The sequence below is a fragment of the Electrophorus electricus genome, chromosome 26 (assembly GCF_013358815.1).
Source record: "Electrophorus electricus isolate fEleEle1 chromosome 26, fEleEle1.pri, whole genome shotgun sequence".
Classification (NCBI taxonomy): domain Eukaryota; kingdom Metazoa; phylum Chordata; class Actinopteri; order Gymnotiformes; family Gymnotidae; genus Electrophorus; species Electrophorus electricus.
In genome coordinates this window covers 9,204,859-9,223,199 of record NC_049560.1, presented here as the reverse complement: position 1 = coordinate 9,223,199, position 18,341 = coordinate 9,204,859, and the positions used below count along the sequence as shown (strand labels likewise).

Genomic DNA, 18,341 nt, shown 5'->3' with positions numbered 1-18,341 from the left:
AGAAATCAGACATGAGGTGGCAGAGACGCAGAGAGACGCTGCAGAGACTGAAAAGAGACGTTTCCGAGACAAAAAGATGCTTCGGAGACACAGGAGAGACAATTGAGAGACGGTTCAGAGACAGAGGAGAGACGTAGGGGAGACGCTCAGGAGCTCTGAAGTAAGTAGCATTTATCCCAGCTCCTCTCTCTCTCTCCGAGCTGGAAACAGACCGTTGAGGTTAGCCAAAACCTGCTCTCGCTGCTATTTCAGATCAGGTGCTTTTACTTTCTGGAGGAAACCAGTCCGTTCCTCTTCCAGTACTTGTTCAGAGCCAGCACACGGCATTGTGCTCACCATGTGGAATGTGTTGTCTGTTGTGGTCCGGATAGGTAAACATATGGTTTAGGTGTGAGTAGGTTTAAATACGGTAACAGGAAAGCTATAAAAAAACCTCTTCAGTATTAACAGGAAAGATCGCAACGATCTCTTCATCTGTCTTTGTTAGTGCTACAGATGAAGTACAGGAAATGGGAAATAAAGGGCCTCTTTTTATTGGGGTCAAAAATGCACATGCAGTGATGTCTCTTTGACCTTTTGGCATCTTGCTGAGCTTGGAAGGTGACGTGGTCATTCCGTGCTCTGCACACGTTGCAGGACCGGAAGGGCAGGTGGAGCGATATGGGGGCTCCAGACGGACGACTGGGCACAAGGTGAGGTTTGGACCTTTACAGAAGCGAAGTGGAACAAGAAAAGGGAAAAAAAAAGGAAGTTGTGTCCATGAGAAGGCCAGCGACCATGCAGTGAAAACACAGTGCCCCGCTGTAGTCATGGAATCCTGTCCCTCTCCAAACAAACAGTGTCCTAGTGTATGCTGGAATAATGTGCTTGATTAATGTCCCTGGATATAATAATGGATGTTACACTGTATGGTAACAAATAGACATGATTACTATGAGTTTTTAGCCTGCTATGGTGTATGATACACCTCGACAACCTATTTAACTGTGTGCAGAAGGTTGAAACCATCCCTGCCTCCCGGTGTAAGGAAGGAAGATGTAGGTGTCCTAGCGTACCAAATGCTAGTTTTCCGAGCTGTGCCGCATTACACCCAGACATGTTATTTCCGCGACACGCCCGTGCGCGTGGTGCAGCCGCGTAAAAGTAGAAGACGAGAACCGGGCTGGGCCGAGCCAAGACCGATCAATCCTGCCGCTCTCCCAGAAGCGTCCCGCGTGTCCCAACCCTTTCCCTCAGAGCGTGCGGAGTTGTGTCTGATGGCCCAAGAATCGCAAGCTCAGGTGGCCTTCCCGTACCCCCTAAAAACAACTCCACAAGTCTTTGCAGAAAAGGTTAAACAGTGTTTTTATACCCGTGGTCGATCCAAAACCGGGGCTGTGACCGGTGTCTTTGCCGCACGGCGTAGTAACAGGATGAAGTGCCTTTAACGCTGCGGCAGTTAGGTGAAGGGCAGGATTTATCAGTCCGGAATGGTGGGAGACAAATGGTGTTTAAGATCATTGTCTGCGCAATCTCATGCAAATGCAATTTTCATAAGCTCTGGGGCAAGGCGAGATTAGGCGAGTTACCCTTAACTGACATTGCTGTAGGAAGCAGAACCTCGGATATTTCTCCAATGTATGCAAAGCAAAAGGAAGGCACACATCAGGGTGTCAGAGAGTTTGGAAATCAACCCTCAGCGAACCATCACGCGAACCACGTGAGCCCACGCAGGCCGGACGGTTGTTTTCGAGGGCCGCTTGTAGTCCAAAATGCCTCGTGCTGTTTGCCTCGTAGCATTTTCCAGTGAACCCTGCACTGTCATTTGGCTATACACCAAAATCTCGCTTTCATTACCTGCAGTTTGTAAGATGTGGTCTGGATTTGCAGAAGTATTCATTTCCAGATTCAGCTTGTTCTTATACCAGAGAGGGGGAAAAAAAAAAACCCCCATTCAATTTATTCCCCGAAATAATAACATCATGGGTCTTGGTGAGTCTGATGTACATTACATATGCATATACACTCAAAGCGGGTGATATTTTTAGCGAGTAGAAGTCTGCGTTGCACAGATACTTCTCTAGTTCTGCTAAAATCCACCCTTCTCTGTTATTACAGGTGCTGAGACGCTTGGACAGAAGCCTTCTAAAACATTTGCACTGTGGAAAAAGTGTTGATAGTGTGGTAAGTGGAGCTGCCCTCCGGCCCCGTATCCGGACACACTCTTCAGCGATAACGCTGCCTTATCCTCCTCACTACACAACTCTGCATTTCGGTTCCCTCGACGAAGCAGCGACAAATGTTCTGTTTTTAAAGAGAAAAATGACACAGACGGCTGGAGGAAACCGTTTGACGAACGCCAAATCCATACTTTTGTTAAAAGGTGTTTATTGTTATTCGTTCTTTCCACTCCAGTAGGTGATGTTAGATTGCTCAGTCTGTTTGTCTAAAGGCTTAGAGAGGCTGTGTAAACAACGCGCGTTAGCTCGCCTCATTCAAAAAAGCAGTCTGATATTTAATTCATGCCTCCATCATATCTCCCATCCCTTATTTGTTTTAAGTTGTTATAATCTATATTTAATTTTTATATTATAGATATATGTGTTTTCATTAGTTGATATTTTTTTGTCGGACAACCTGTGGTGACAGTGAGCGGCACAGCCCACTAGACTGCCGGACTGGATCGGGGTAACTGTGTTGGTGGGAGAGAATAAATGGTCCTAGCAGCTCAGCTTCAGTTATCAGTTCCTGAACCCTAACACAAGTGGAGTCATGGGCTAAATTAAATACCGACGCTCATGGTTCATGTTTAGCGCGGTTTTGGACGAACCAGAACCAGCCTCGAGACGAACCGGCCGTGCGCTGTGGTTCGTGTTAAATTCCAGTTTAGTTCAGAACCCAGCGGCTTTTAGAGTTACGGTCTCTGCACAGCTAAAATGGGTCTGCCTCATTTACTGATCACAAGTTCAGACTGTGTACTGCTGAGATGTATCAAGTGGATTAAAGAGATTTCCAGTAAAACGCTTCTAGTCTAGTGAGTTTACTCAACTTCGGTTCCAGCTCAGTAGAGCGTGACCCCTTTACCCAGCTGTCTGTCTAACTGTCCCACGTCTCTCAGTACAGGTCGTCTCCGTTTACCGACCATTTTGCGGTGTACTTTATACTTTCAATCACTTCGCTCAGCGGGTTTTATTTACAACAATATGTATGTAGTTAAGGAAAGCCGGGCTGTCGCACAACAGGTTCACATGTACCACACTGCTCTTCTTATAATGTCAGACTAGAGTAGATGACTCGTGGGTCTGTGGGTTTAGACTCGTGGACCTGTGGTATTAGAATACATGACTCATGGGCCTATGGTATTAGACTCGTGAGTCTGCGGGATTAGACTCGTGGGTCTGTGGGATTAGAGTACACAACTCATGGATCTGTGGGATTAGAGTCGTGGGTCTGGGATTATAGTAGATGACTCGTGGGTCTGTGGAATTAGACTCATGGGTCTGTGGGATTAGAGTACATGACCCATGGGTCTGTGGGATTAGACTCATGGGTTTGTGGGATTAGAGTCGTGGGTCTGTGGGATTAGAGTAGATGACTCATGGGTCTGTGGGATTAGAGTCGTGGGTCTGTGAGATTAGAGTAGATGACTCATGGGTTTGTGGGATTAGAGTAGATGACTCATGGGTCTGTGGGATTAGAGTAGATGACTCATGGGTCTGTGGGATTAGAGTCGTGGGTCTGTGGGATTAGAGTCGTGGGTCTGTGGGATTAGAGTAGATGACTCATGGGTCTGTGGGATTAGAGTAGATGACTCATGGGTCTGTGGGATTAAATTTGTGGGTCTGTGGGATTAGAGTAGATAACTCGTGGGCCTGTGGGATTAGACACCTGGGCCTGTTGGCTCTTTGAATATGAATATGAATAAAATGATCAGATAGTAAATAAAACTACGAGTCTAATGAAAAATATAAATTTGAAAACAAACGTTTAACACTTCAAAATTTGTCACTCTATCTTGGCCACATCTCTTGTTCTCTTCCGAGGGACTCCTGTGTACTGAGGTCTTATGTGAGACAGTGTTGGTTTTTCAGTCGTTTAGAGCTCTTTTGTACTCTTTAACAATATCACTTTTGGAATCTCTTGAAATAAAACATGGCTTTTACCCAAACAGAACCGTGTAGTATATATATTTACAGCTCTATAGAACGAGTTTTTGAAAAACAAATTGATTCTTGAACACAGAATTGAAGATAGTGTTGAACTTGTGTGTATTGGTACAGCCCTAAATGTGTCTCTGGTACAGGGCCGTACATTACACTGGTTGTTAATTGTTTTACAATATCTGACTCCATATTGCTAATATTACAGCAAACTGCAACATGTAAATGAGCCATCCAATGAGTCACTTTTTTGTGTGCTGTGAGCATTTTGACCAATCACAGATGTTTCAGACGGGATTTCTGTGGGAGTTCTGATGCATCCAGCCACTCACACGATCCAACAACCGTAAATAACTTTATTGAGTTTCTTTGATCTAGCCTTATAATTTTATTTTCCTCTAGTCAGTCAGTCTTTAATGGAGGGATAAACCATCCCACATTTGGAAATTCCACTCTGAAAGCCCCCCGGAGTGCTCACTTCTGGTCCGTCTCTGAGGAATCAGCCCCATCATACCGCAACAGAAAGCCCCCCCCCCCCAATTCTCTTGAGCTACAGAGGGTGATGTCACTGTTCCACCTGTGTGATGGAGATAAAAATGTAGGTTTGTGTCAATTAAAAACAACAACAACAACAACAACAACAACCCTCCCCTTAGGATAAGAGATCCCTGTGACTTCTCAATATTCCGTCTTGTTGTGCAGCTCTTAGGCCTTAGCTCTTGCACTTTTTTTCTTTTTTGAAGATATTTAAAAATCCACCATTATACTGCATATTAATTATTTTTTGTGCGGATTATTTTTTTAAGATTTGTAAAAAAAAAAAATCGGTAGACCTTTTTGTTGTTGTTTGTATAAAAGTCATCAGATAACAGTGAATGTTTTTCTAAAGAAAAAAACCTTCCAAATGTAAAGATTTTTAGAGGTCTGGAATATTGAATCATTGATTTTCAGTCCTATTTTAGCATGGCTATAGACACTTAGTATATTAGCATTGGAAATTTATACCAATATGCTTTTGCATATAGCAAAAGATCAACTTTGCTTGCATGGAGCTAGACACTTGTGTAGGAAATGACCTCACTGCCATGAGATCCATATAGAATACCCATTTCTTCAGGCATAGAAGGATCTTTGGGGTTCTGGGTGAGGGTGGTGTACCGGGAGCAGAACAGGATTCGTAAATTAATGGTAAAACACACTCCAGATAATCAGCTGACACACCCCGATTGTTCTTCCAACAACTCTTCCCCTAGAGGGATGAGGTGGTCGTCATTTTCGCCCCAGCCCGATGGAAAACGGTGACCTCTACGAGGCCAGGAGGACACTCAAGCGTAGCGTAGGCATGTGGAGTGGGGCGGAGGTGGGGTGGTGTAATGCGTTTCTACCCCTGCTGGATAATATTCCCTCCATGGTCAAACTGGCACTGATGGATCCCAAAGCTCAAAGTAGGTCACGCGAGGTGAAACATTAATCTCAGCGCTCGCGTTTTCCCACATCTGCCTCCTTCTATGTGAGTGTGTTGCATCACAAGTAGTTTGCCATCATATCCTTCCTAATCTGTGGCGATAGTGTCTGCTAGCATCTGGCCTGTCATACACACCGCGGCCCGGTGTTCTGCGCTGGACTGATCAGGCAACCTTGCCTTTTTGTAAGGGGGAAGGGGGTATCCTGTGTCTCTCAGGACTGTTGGAGATTGAATTTGACAGTCACCTAGAAAGGCAAGGAATAAAACCAGCTATTAGGCTTATGCCTTCAGGGAGTCTTCACGCACTCTGAAGACCAAGGATGCCAGTGTTGATGTCGTGAGCGACTCCCGAAGTCCTGTGGAATTTCAGAATGACTAAAGCACGTCATTCTCACTATGCACCGAGTCCTTCAGCTGCTTGTGTGGACAAAGAGTTTTGTTGTCAAGAGAACTTTGGAAAAAACCCCCTCTGACTGATGGGACACGTGCATGTGTATGTGTGTGCGAGTGTGTCGTAAGTTTTTTGTTTCCATAAGCAATAACGCTGTTAGCATCTGGATGCGGTAATTTGCTGGGAAGTTTGATAACGTTAGGCTCGCTACACCACACAGCTCCTAAGCACAGACCTGTCACGCAGCTGATGGTAGCTTCACTTTTCTACATTACTGTCTGAGTGAGAAGCATTTTCCCAGGCAGCCCCTTCAGGCACTAATTCAGTGCCCCTACGCTTGCACTCCATGGTTACGCAACCTCCCTGTCTGATCCTACGATGCAGATTATCTTGCACTCCGAGCCCCAGCTATGGTTAGACGATAGCAGCTGTATGGGGGAGGACTCATCACAATATTTTCGTTCCCAAGAACAATGTGCGGTTTACTATGTGAATTTGTCGAGCGGTTCGCCGTTCGGTGTACGTTTACAAGGGCTGTTCGAGGTCCCATGTTGCGGGCGACAGGAGAGAGGGGTTTCCCCCACCCGCGGCTTCTGTACCCAGCATTCCCAGCCGCGAAGGCTCGGAGATCCCTGCTGCTCTTCACGGCCTAGGTGGGCCGGCGCCTCACGGCTGATTTATTGAAGGGGGGCTGTTCCCATCAGCCGCTGATCCAACAGCTCGATAATATGGATGAGAGCGCCGCACCGCCGCGGAGATTTAATTTGGCTATGGCACGAGATAAAATGCATCGATTTAAAAAGGAAGCCATCGGCTTCCATCACCCGATTGGCTGTCGTGTTAGCGCCATCACCTCGGCGGCCTGGGCTCTGCATCTCGTGTTTTATTTCGCGTGTTAAATACACGGATGTGGGCCTATTTCACCAGCGTGGATCACTGAGCCAGCTACAGAGCTCCAAGTGTGTGTTGCAAAATGTTTCCCCTTTTAAATCTTCTCATTTATCTTAGCCAGTGCTGCTTCTGGAATATCAGCAGACCTCCGTATGTGTCTGTAATGTTAATGAGACCAGTTGAGCTGGCAGAGGAAGTTTAAAAAAAAAAAATAAAGCGTCCCCAAAAAGCATCCCGAGTTGCTGAGTTGTCTGCAGCAGGGAGACAAAGCGACAGAGAAGACAGAGAAGTGTTTCATCACCACAGCTGTGCTCTCTTGAAATAGACCGAAGCCTCACCACTCAGAAATGCCCGCGATATAGAAATGAGTGTTTCTGGTCTTCACTGGAATCTGGAAGAGAGCGCGAAGGAAAACTGTTTAGTTTGCAAACAAACCACATCCTATGATGGCAAACGCTGAGCACATTCTTCCGCAGGGGGATGAGGAACATTTCTTCGCTTTTCTTCTCCGTATAAACACGTGATCTGTAACGATGTTCCCCAACAGGCTGAGGCTCTCCCGTGTCCCGCCATTTCACGTTTTACAACCCCAAATCAGAGAAAGGTGGGATGGTGTGGAAAAGGCAGATAAAAATATTCCATGTTTCGTCTGGTCGGCTTTATTTCGGGTTGTAAACATACGTCCATTTCTGCCATTTAGGCCCGTGACGCTTTCAAATTTAGGGGCGATTTAGGGTTAGTAATGAGGTAATATAATTAAATAATGATGTGATTTGAAACAGGTGATGCCAAAAGGTGATTGGAATCATGATTTGGTACAAAAACAGCATCCAGGTAAGGGCTAGTTATTAAGGAGCATAATTAGACCAAGGATCTCCACTTTGCTGACGAATGTTGAATGTTATACCAGGAATCCGGAAGAATTTCAGTACGGAAAGGGCAAGGCCGCAAGCCAAGGCTTAAGCATGGGGTGACCACTGACCCCTGAGACTGCACAGCAGCAAGAACCACCATTCGTCTATAGCGATATAACCACACGTGCTCGAGATGACTTTGGCCGACCTTTGTCAAGCGCTACAGTACGTGGTTACGTACACAAATGGCAGTTAAAACCACGTCCAAAGGTGGCGGCAACTTCTCTGGGCGCGGAGGCCTGGGCCGTCACACAGTGGAAACGTACTATGGTCAGATGAGTCACTGTTTCAAGTCTTTTATGGAAGATTTGGACGCTGTGTCCTCCAGACCAAAGAAGAGGACCATCCACACCGTTATTAGCAACAAGTCCCAAATCCAGGGTTCGTCATGGTATGGGGTTGTGTCCTTGGGAAAGGTAACTTGAGTTTCTGTGACAGCAATGCTGAAAAGTATATAAAGATTTTGGAGCAACATTTGCTGCCTTTAAGAGGATATCTTTCCCAGGGACACCCCTGGATATTTCACTGGCTGCAGAAGAAAAGACTATGGGTGCTGGACTGGCCTGCCTGAAGCAGGATTGGCCTGCTTGTAGTCCTGACGTGTTCCCCGCAGAGAATGTGTGGAGCATTTGTACAGACCCTGTACTGTTGTGTGCTTTACTTAAAACGGGACCGAGTTATACCTGAAGTCTCAAGTATTGTGATAAGGGCTAATGGTGGTAAATGCTTTACTGCCCCAACAAAAAAAGTACAACGAGGAAAAATAATGTGGTGTTATATTGTTTTCACAGTGCAATAGTGGTCAGAGGGGATTTACAAATCAATCACTAGTGTCAGCTCTGTAGTGAAGCGGATCGGAGGGATACTAGCGTAGGGAGATTGGGTTAAGTCTGGGTAGCGGAGCAGATCGGTGGGATACTGCTCTCAGGAGGTCGGTGCAGTGTCTCTGCAGGCTGCTGTCCTGATGTGTTTTGAGGATTCCCGGACAGATTGCTCTAGAGGGGATTGCTGTAGTGGAATCACTTCTTTGCCCATCAACGCTGTGACTCATCAGGCCACAGGGTCCACGGGGCTCTGTGTAAACCAGGCCATGTGCAAGTCTGCAGTGTCGGGTGGCCTAACTACACTTGTCGAGCTCAGCCGTGTGTAGCTGGTTAACCATTACGCAATAGGCCGGGTTCTGCAACAAAACAGATTTCGATGGAGGCATGTCATCATATTTTCTCCCAGCTAACACTGAAGTGGGTCAAAGTGTGTTGTAGGGGGAAGTGTTCTTCTGTGACAGAATTGTCTTGCCCTCTTTACTAGACGTTTATGGACACGCTTAAAGTCACTGGACAGTATGTATGAATTTATAATCTTCATTGACAATTGTATCTTAACAGTGTCCACTTACTTTATTTTGATGTTATTTTGAAGTAAACAAAGTAGTAAACAAGGCTGACTGAAGGTTGCAGTAACAGTGGGCTTCTTTACTGTATTTGACAAAGTTCCTTTAAATGACATTTGTACTTAAATGTGCTAAATACACGTGTCCCATATAAACAATGAAAATGGTAATATCTATATTGCATAAGAATTTTCATATCAGTACAACACCAGAACAAGTGATCTGAGCTATGGAATGGATCAGGGTAGTTAATTTTATTGACACTCTGGCGCTGACACCACAGAGCCTAATAGTAGGCCAAATGTAAGTGTCAAGTTCAGTAGAGCCAAACATTTTCAAGTAACTCGGTGTAAAAATAGACTACCCCCCACAGTCCTGAGTTTGCCCTGCCTGGTGATTTTGATACAACAGTGCCACCATCTTGTAATGGTGGCACGTGGAACTGCAGCTTGTTGAACTATGCAGGAGAGAAGAGACCCGTACCACCCAGGCTTGTATCCTGCCAGCAGACCACGTCTCTGTCTCGGCAGGTAGATCTGTTAATCCAGTTTAACAGCACGAAAGTCCTTCTACACACCAGCTGATACCCAGAGTCTGCGGAGCGGAAACCTCTGTGTTTGCACCCTTCCTCATGTTGTTAAGAGTAACCGACCCATTGTTGACGCATTTCTCTTCTGTTCATTCGTTGCAGGCCTGTGTCCTCTGTGCTGACCTCATGGTGTAAGCTTGTGTAAACATGAGCATAAGCAGTGATGAGGTCAACTTCCTGGTGTACAGATACCTACAGGAGTCAGGTGCGTTCACGCCCCTTCTGAAGGCGAACACGCGGCTTCACGCTGGAACGGGCTCGCACCTGTGCGGCCGAGCCGAACCACATCTGTGCACGTGCTGGGTTTTCGTTACTCACACACACACACACACACACACACACACACACACACACAGTGAATGATCGTACCCTTTCCACCGGCAGGGTTTTCCCACTCGGCCTTCACGTTCGGCATAGAGAGCCACATCAGCCAGTCCAACATCAACGGCGCCCTGGTGCCCCCTGCTGCCCTCATCTCCATCATCCAGAAGGGCCTGCAGTATGTGGAGGCAGAAGTCAGCATCAACGAGGTGAGGACCGGGCCCCGCTTCCCCAGGGGTGGGGGGTTGGGGAGGGTTGGCGCCCCTCCGCCCGAGCCCACGAGGAAAGGTCAGGGCTAACGCTCCACCCGTCCCGTGTGCAGGACGGCACGCTGTTCGACGGCCGGCCGATCGAGTCCCTGTCGCTGATCGACGCCGTGATGCCCGACGTGGTGCAGACGAGGCAGCAGGCGTACCGGGACAAGCTGGCTCAGCAGGCCGCTGCCACCGTGCCTCCCGCCCCCAGCGTCAACCTGCAGGCCGGCGCCAAGAACGGCGAGAACACGGCCAACGGAGAGGAGAACGGCGGGCACGTCTTACCGAGTGAGCCACGCCGACCTCTCTCTGACCACGCCCTTCCCCCCCGCTGTTGGCTGGTTTATTTTAACTGACTTGCAATGCAAAGGAGAGCGAAAAAACATGATTACATTAATGAAAGTTATTCAAATGGGCCAGTGCTATTATTTATTATTATTATTTATTATTATTATTACTATTATTTAAATGTTCAGAAAAAAAACCAAAAAACCCGCATTAAACGCAATTGAAACGGGCAGGCACTAAAAGGGAAATGGTTTAAAGTGTTGGATCTCTGATACTAGCAGGTTGTACCACCTCGCCGTGTGCAGAACATGGCAGAAGACTGGTTATCCACATGGCCTGCGGTGGTGAGCGGCCATCTGTGCGCGGGGCTGAACACCCGTCTCGGCGGGATGCGTTCTGTGCAGATAACCACGCCGACATGATGGAGGTGGACGTGGACGTGGAGATCCCCCAGAGCAAAGCCATGGTGCTCCGAGGTCACGAGTCCGAGGTGTTCATCTGCGCGTGGAACCCCGTCAGTGACCTGCTCGCTTCCGGGTCAGTCCCTCTCCCGGACCCTCTCAACACTCCCCTCCCGCACGGGCAGAACCAGCTGGCTCTCCCGCACTGGTCTTCATCCAGCCGTTAGCTCAGACTGGGTGGGGCGCACGGTGTGGTGATTTCTCTGTTCAAATACACCTCTTACGTGTGTGTGTGTGTGTGTGTGTGTGTGTGTGTACATGGTAAGGGCCAGAATGTGGGCCTCCCTTTATTGGTAATGAAGTGGTAAAAAATTGTCAGCATAGCCCCTTATTCCTCTCTCTCTCTCTCTCTCTCTCTCTCTCTCTCCCCCCCATGTAGGTCAGGGGACTCCACCGCCCGCATATGGAACCTGAGTGAGAACAGCACCAGCGGTTCCACGCAGCTTGTGCTCCGGCACTGCATACGAGAGGGTGGCCAGGACGTTCCCAGCAACAAAGATGTCACGTCATTAGACTGGAACGTGAGTCCTCGCGCCCGCGCTTCCGCTATTCCCGAGCCGCGCGGTGGACCTTGACATGTCTGTTCCGTTCCACAGAGTGAGGGCACGTTATTAGCCACAGGATCCTACGACGGCTTTGCCAGGATCTGGACTAAGGACGGTGAGTGCGCGCGGATCCCCTCGGCCTTGCGCGGCGGGGTTTGTTGTGGCGTTCGCGTGGTGACGCTCGGACCGTGTCGGTTGCAGGTAACCTCGCCAGCACCCTGGGCCAGCACAAAGGACCCATCTTTGCGTTGAAATGGAACAAAAAAGGAAATTTCATCCTCAGTGCCGGTGTAGACAAGGTACATAAAGGGAAGCGTTTGTGAACTTGTTTGCTGTTTGATTGGTCAGCGTGCGTAGTGACTGGCATGTCCGCGTCTGTTCCAGACAACAATTATCTGGGACGCTCACACAGGGGAGGCCAAGCAACAATTTCCCTTTCATTCAGGTACTGGTCTATCCCTTGCATTACTGCTCTATCCTGCTCTCAATCTGCATTCAGATGCACCAAATAGATGCGAAGAGACTTTTCTGCAAAAGCGTGCAGTTGCTTAGCAATTCTAAGACCTGCGTGCACGGACATCCGTACTAGTGTGTGTAGGAGTGGAACTATCACACCTAAGCGGTGCTGTGGTATCATCCGGGCCAGGGGCGTGGCGCAGTAGATGCGGGGTGGGTTGGGGGCGAGTTTGTGTGCCTGTCTCGACGAGCTCAGCATCCTGTTCCTCTCCTGTGCCTTCAGCTCCCGCGTTAGACGTGGACTGGCAGAGCAACAACACGTTCGCGTCCTGCAGCACGGACATGTGCATCCACGTCTGTAAGCTGAGTCAGGACCGGCCCATCAAAACATTCCAAGGACACACGGTAAGAACGTCCCGCCGCCTGGCCGGGGGGACAGACGTGGGCTTGATGTCTCTCACCCTGGCCGTGACCTCTGCTCTCTGTTCCTGCGCCCCAGAACGAGGTGAACGCAATCAAATGGGATCCAACCGGCAACCTGCTGGCCTCCTGCTCTGATGACATGACGCTTAAGGTAAGGCGTGGGCCGGGCGCGCCGTTTAGGAGGCGCCGCTCGGACCGCCCCCCCCCCGATCTGTTCCTCGATCTCTTCCAAACCTGTGGGTTCTGTATGTGTGTTTAGATCTGGAGTATGAAGCAAGACACGTGTGTTCATGACCTGCAAGCTCACAACAAAGAAATTTACACCATCAAGTGGAGTCCGACTGGCCCTGGCACCAACAATCCCAACGCCAGTCTCATGCTCGCTAGGTAATCCCGACGCACGTCTCACGCTCGACTCTGGACTCGGCGTTTGGGCGGCCCGCGCGGCCCGCACGGCGCGGTTTGTTTATTCGTTTGCGTGTGACCCTCCAGCGCATCCTTCGACTCCACCGTGCGGCTATGGGATGTGGACAGGGGCATCTGCATCCACACGCTAACCAAACACCAGGAGCCTGTGTACAGCGTGGCCTTCAGTCCTGACGGGCGGCATCTGGCCAGCGGATCCTTCGACAAGTGTGTCCACATCTGGAACACACAGGTGAGAGGCGCTATCTCTTTCTCTCTGTCTGTCTGTGCATCTCTCTGTGTCTCTCTGCGCTTGTATCTCTCCAGGCAGCTCAGAGAACTGCACTGCGGCGGTAACCTGCGACCGGTTAGCGCAAGCAGGACCAGAATAGTGGCATTAAAATTAGATTAAAGCAAAGCAAAGGGTAAGAGTAGTGCACAGGTTCATGCACACTGTAACTGTAGGCGTGCATCCGACTAACTAAAAAACGCTCAAAGAAAAGTTGTTCAGACCAAACTTGGGCGAAGAGCTACAGCTTTGCTTTTATGTCCAGGCTGGTGGTTGTACTGCGATAGTCTGAGAGTACCTGCTCGTAAAACATTTGCCACTGCGTTCGTGCGAGTCCAGCCAGAGGAATGGACATCCTGCAGAACCTTCCAGAAAGATTTGAATCGAAGCCAAAATGCAATCATCCCGTTCTCTGCTAGTGTTTTACGACTGTCTGGAAGGAGGAATAACTTCACTTAAGAAACCATACTCGCTAAAACTACTGTAGCTGTAGGAAATGAATAGACTTGGTTGTAATAATGATTTGAATTATGCAGATTAATATGCACATTGGAGTGTGAGCAAAGCACCGTTTTGTTGACTCCACTGAAGGCAGTTTTAATGATTGCGTCATTGGTGGACCTGGGCACGTTGGAAGTTCTGCTAGTTGAAGACATTTCCTTTGGTTTCCACAGACCGGGGCGTTGGTGCACAGCTACAGGGGCACAGGGGGCATTTTTGAAGTTTGCTGGAACGCGTCTGGTGACAAAGTGGGTGCGAGTGCATCGGACGGCTCTGTGAGTTCAAACCTCCCTCCGCTCCACACCTCCCTCTCCGCTCCCCACACCTCCCTCTCCGGTCCACACCTCCCTCTCCGGTCCCCACACCTCCCTCTCCGGTCCACACCTCCCTCTGCCCTCCTCCCTCTCCGGTCCCCGCACCTCCCTCTCCGGTCCCCGCACCTCCCTCTCCGCTCCACACCTCCCTCTGCCCTCCTCCCTCTCCGCTCCACACCTCCCTCTCCGCTCCCCACACCTCCCTCTCCGGTCCACACCTCCCTCTCCGGTCCCCACACCTCCCTCTCCGGTCCACACCTCCCTCTGCCCTCCTCCCTCTCCGGTCCCCGCACCTCCCTCTCCGGTCCCCGCACCTCCCTCTCCGCTCCACACCTCCCTCTGCCCTCCTCCCTCTCCGCTCCACACCTCCCTCTCCGGTCCCCACACCTCCCTCTCCGGTCCACACCTCCCTCTGCCCTCCTCCCTCTCCGGTCCACACCTCCCTCTGCCCTCCTCCCTCTCCGGTCCCCGCACCTCCCTCTCCGGTCCCCGCACCTCCCTCTCCGCTCCACACCTCCCTCTGCCCTCCTCCCTCTCCGCTCCCCACACCTCCCTCCCCGCGTCCCACAAGCATCTCCAGTGTGTCGTGCGTTTGAGGTTAAACGCGTGAGACGGTACTTTTAATGTCTTGAAACGTGTGTTTTCCCCCTTTTCTTCTTTTCAGGTTTGTGTATTAGATCTGAGGAAATAACGCTGCTTGCTGGAAGCCATGGACCGACTATGAATGTGTACATAGCCAAAATGACTGTCCCCATGTACTGTTACAGTCCCTATCGTACCATGGCAGCCGCAGACAGAGGAAACAGAGTGGAAACGATTCTAGCCCACGGGAGGGGACTTTTGTAAGTAACGCCGGCGGAGAAAAATACAAAAGAAGAAGATGAAAAAAAAGGACTGGTATATTTACCAAATTTGGAAGATATTTTACTATTTGTTCTTCAAACCAATCTCATCAAAATAAATGAGCGAAAAGATTTTAATCTTTGTTGTTAGTCCCATTTCAGTGTGCACACTTATCTGCTTCTGTTCCTTCTCTTGACTTTTGTGTTTTACGTGCTCTGTCTCTTTTTCGACATTTTACATTTTTAAATTCACAGCTGCATGGAAAAAAAAAAAAAATCATCTTTCTTCCTTTTTTGTTTCGCAGAATACAGTTCTTTAAAGTCTTTTGGTACTGTACATTTTGTGGTTAAAAACCAGTGGGGGAATGTGAGGGTGTGTGTCTTAACTTTTCTTTAACTTTCTGTTGTAGTTGATGCGCAGGTCTACTGTTAAAATCCGGACGCAGTCTTTTTAAAATTTGGTTGTTGTTTTTCAAAAGGTGACGTGAATTTCTGAACTGAACTAGATACTTAAATAACAGGTCCGCAACAGTTAAGGGTTTTGTGTTTGGATTGTGCAGGGCACATGGAGAGACAAGTGTGTTGCCTAGACGGTCAACTGCCATTACTACTCTGCTGTTGCATGCATTACATCCAGAGCAAATTTGCATTTTTGAGAAGGTTCCAGAAATGTATTTCTTGTGAAAATGAGTTCTGAACAGTATGCCTGAAAGCTATGGTCAGGCCCCCTGCGTTCGGTCTCCAGTGTCTAGATGGACAGGGAAGACTTGCCTCAAGTTTCACAACATTTTTGCAGGCTTCATGGTTCTTCAGTCTAAATGACTAGATTTTTCATTACTGAGTTTTCTTTAAGTTTGTGGAAATCCCTCCAGTCTTAATAACGCGTGACTGTTCAAAGAGTTTAGTACTGACTTGTGACTTCAGCAAAACACCTGCCCTTTTCTGTTGAGTATATTTGCCTGTCTGTCAACATCTTGCTTGCTGAACAATCACACCACACGTGGATTCTTCTCTGAACACAGTTTTCCGTGCAAGGCCCATACTGTAGATTGGAATGGTGTCCGAGGGCTTGCAGAGATCACCTTCCACTTCTGACGCTGCAAGCACCTGACCAAAACAGTAGTCACACGTTACTCTGCCGGCTGCGTTCCCAGTGTAACGCTAGGTGGTTCCTTACTCTTCTGTGACTCTCCAACCAGTTTATACTGGTTTGTCTGTTTTTAGTCCAGCTAATGCTGAGAGGAGCCTTAATGAATGCCAACATCCATAACAGCCTTGGATATGGAGACCGGCCCACATTAGCATGCAAGTCATGCTGGGTTTTGACGTTTATTTACCAGTATTGTGTATATACAGTTTATCACAGGGTAATAGATGCATTAAAACAGTGAAAAATATCAAAGAACTATATGGGTAAAAGCAAGATGCATTTCCAAAGGAAAACTTGAAACTTAAGGCAAGTCTAAGCCCTTGAGGTGAAGTGAGAAAATGTGTTAAACTCATTTTAAATTTGTCCTTAAAATCTTCAGTATAACTGCCCTTCAAGTGGACAAATTTAGCATGCAAGGATGCCTGATCCGATCTGGGTAATCATCGGTGACCAGTGTGCGGTTGTGTTGCAGGTTGTCAACTTGGCTTTCAACCAGAACTAGCAGTTTCTTTGTTTCTTTAAATGCTGATAACAGAACTTTGTTTCCGTTATCAGCATTTAGAAGTTTAGATGTTTTCCAGAACTCAGTGTTCTAGGAAAACCTGGAAAGATCTTCAGAACTTCAGGCTGAGCCATCAGGCTCCAAAGCGTTTCAGATCATGCTGTAATTGTCCTGTAGGGGGTGCTGTCATCACTAATGTATGCCCTGCTCCAGGGTCACGCCTTCTGTTTGTGAGCCTTATATGTTAATGGCTTAATTTTAAGTGTAGAGGACCTGTACAAAAGGCATCTACGTTAACTGGACATTGCCATCGGAACACTATTAGAGGGCGACAGCGGAAAGGTTTAAACTTTTATTTCAAAGGTATTTTAGTTTTCTTTTTGTTTTGTTTCTGCATAATCTGTGTGCTTGCCTGCCTCTTCTCATTCTGCCACTACCAGAATTCTCCACTCCCCCACAACTTTTGTACTCTTTTAGTACTTTTGTAATTCATATTTCTTTGTAGCTATTAAAAAATAGTTAAAAAAAAAAAAAGACTGTTGGAGAACTTGACTAGGCCTCTTGGACTGTGTACAGGACGAGCGCGCTGGGTGGAGGTCACGAGCAGTGCGCATACTCAGCCTTCCTTCCACCCACCACACCCTTCTTCTCCCGGCCGACTCCCGACACCCCCCACGCACCTTGCATTGCGTTCATTTGTTCTCATTTAAATCAGAAGTCCAAAATAAAAATATATTTTGATATTACGACATGTGTAATCCTTTCATTTATGATTTTGACACCAGCATTTCCCAGCAGTCTGAGAAGTGAGCCTAAAGATCAGATCAGAACACTTCCTTTCTTAAAACACTCCAGACTTGAACGTCATAACAATATAAACCTCAGAGATGTGGGTGTGAAGTAGAGCATGGAGGGACAGCCAGGTGAGGAGTTATTATGGGTAATCTGATTAGGGGTGAGAATGACAATTCTGATGATGTGAAAAGATACATTTCAATAGATATCTAGATAAACAATGCTACACTAGTGGAAACCAGAGGACTACAGATATTTGTACCAAATGTTTATTTATTTTTTATCTTTTTACACTCAGTACAATGCAGTACATGATCATTGATAACACATCGGGTGAAGTCAGTGAATATGTGCAGCTTCAGGACGGTGGACTGTTTGTACATGGTGGTGCTTGACATTACAGGAGCGTGTGCAGGAGCCCAGAACCCACGCTGTGTGCGTCTCACGTTTCCCCCAACACAACCCCTCATCGGCTGCGTCTCACGTTTCCCCCAACACAACCCCTCATCGGCTGCGTCTCACGTTTTCCCCAACACAGCCCCTCATCGGCTGCGTCTCACGTTTCCCCCAACACAACCCCTCATCGGCTGCATCTCACGTTTCCCCCAACACAACCCCTCATCGGCTGTGTCTCATGTTTCCCCAACAGAAAGGGAAGGAATCCCACACACACACGTGCGCCTCTGATCTGAAGGCACTCTGCATCAGGAAGACAAAACAAGGCCATTTCCATGTTTAGGGAAAAGGAAACAACCTTGACCGACGTAATGACAAATCCCTGGGATGGAAAAGCAGGATTTACAAGTAATGAGGCTTCTTCTTCCAGAGCTCCTGCACCACGCGACCATGGAAGCGCCGGGGCATGGCTGTATCTTGGCAACCACATGGAGGCGGCTTTTCCATCGCTTTCTATGGCAACAAGCTCGTTTTCCCAAGTCAAATTATTCATGGGCTGTCCTGTGTGGACCGTAAACAAGTGGCACTTCAATTCCACACAGGCAATAAAATAAATAAAG

The 18,341-nt window shown here is 48.0% G+C and overlaps 1 protein-coding gene across 1 annotated transcript in view; it reads left to right on the top strand.

Moving 5' to 3' along the window:
* Positions 1-15,016, top strand: part of tbl1xr1a (tbl1x receptor 1a) — a 29,590-nt gene extending 14,574 nt beyond the window's left edge. The window contains exons 2-16 of the mRNA XM_026996788.2: positions 2,098-2,163; positions 9,882-9,984; positions 10,164-10,309; positions 10,423-10,642; positions 11,047-11,179; positions 11,483-11,624; positions 11,700-11,763; positions 11,850-11,947; positions 12,033-12,093; positions 12,388-12,509; positions 12,604-12,678; positions 12,787-12,914; positions 13,020-13,185; positions 13,896-13,997; positions 14,701-15,016. Of these exons, the coding sequence (XP_026852589.2) occupies positions 9,927-9,984; positions 10,164-10,309; positions 10,423-10,642; positions 11,047-11,179; positions 11,483-11,624; positions 11,700-11,763; positions 11,850-11,947; positions 12,033-12,093; positions 12,388-12,509; positions 12,604-12,678; positions 12,787-12,914; positions 13,020-13,185; positions 13,896-13,997; positions 14,701-14,727 (1,542 nt within the window). The 5' untranslated portion in view covers positions 2,098-2,163; positions 9,882-9,926 and the 3' untranslated portion in view covers positions 14,728-15,016. The remainder of the gene's footprint in view (positions 1-2,097; positions 2,164-9,881; positions 9,985-10,163; positions 10,310-10,422; positions 10,643-11,046; positions 11,180-11,482; positions 11,625-11,699; positions 11,764-11,849; positions 11,948-12,032; positions 12,094-12,387; positions 12,510-12,603; positions 12,679-12,786; positions 12,915-13,019; positions 13,186-13,895; positions 13,998-14,700) is intronic.
* The last annotated feature ends 3,325 nt before the right edge of the window (positions 15,017-18,341 follow it).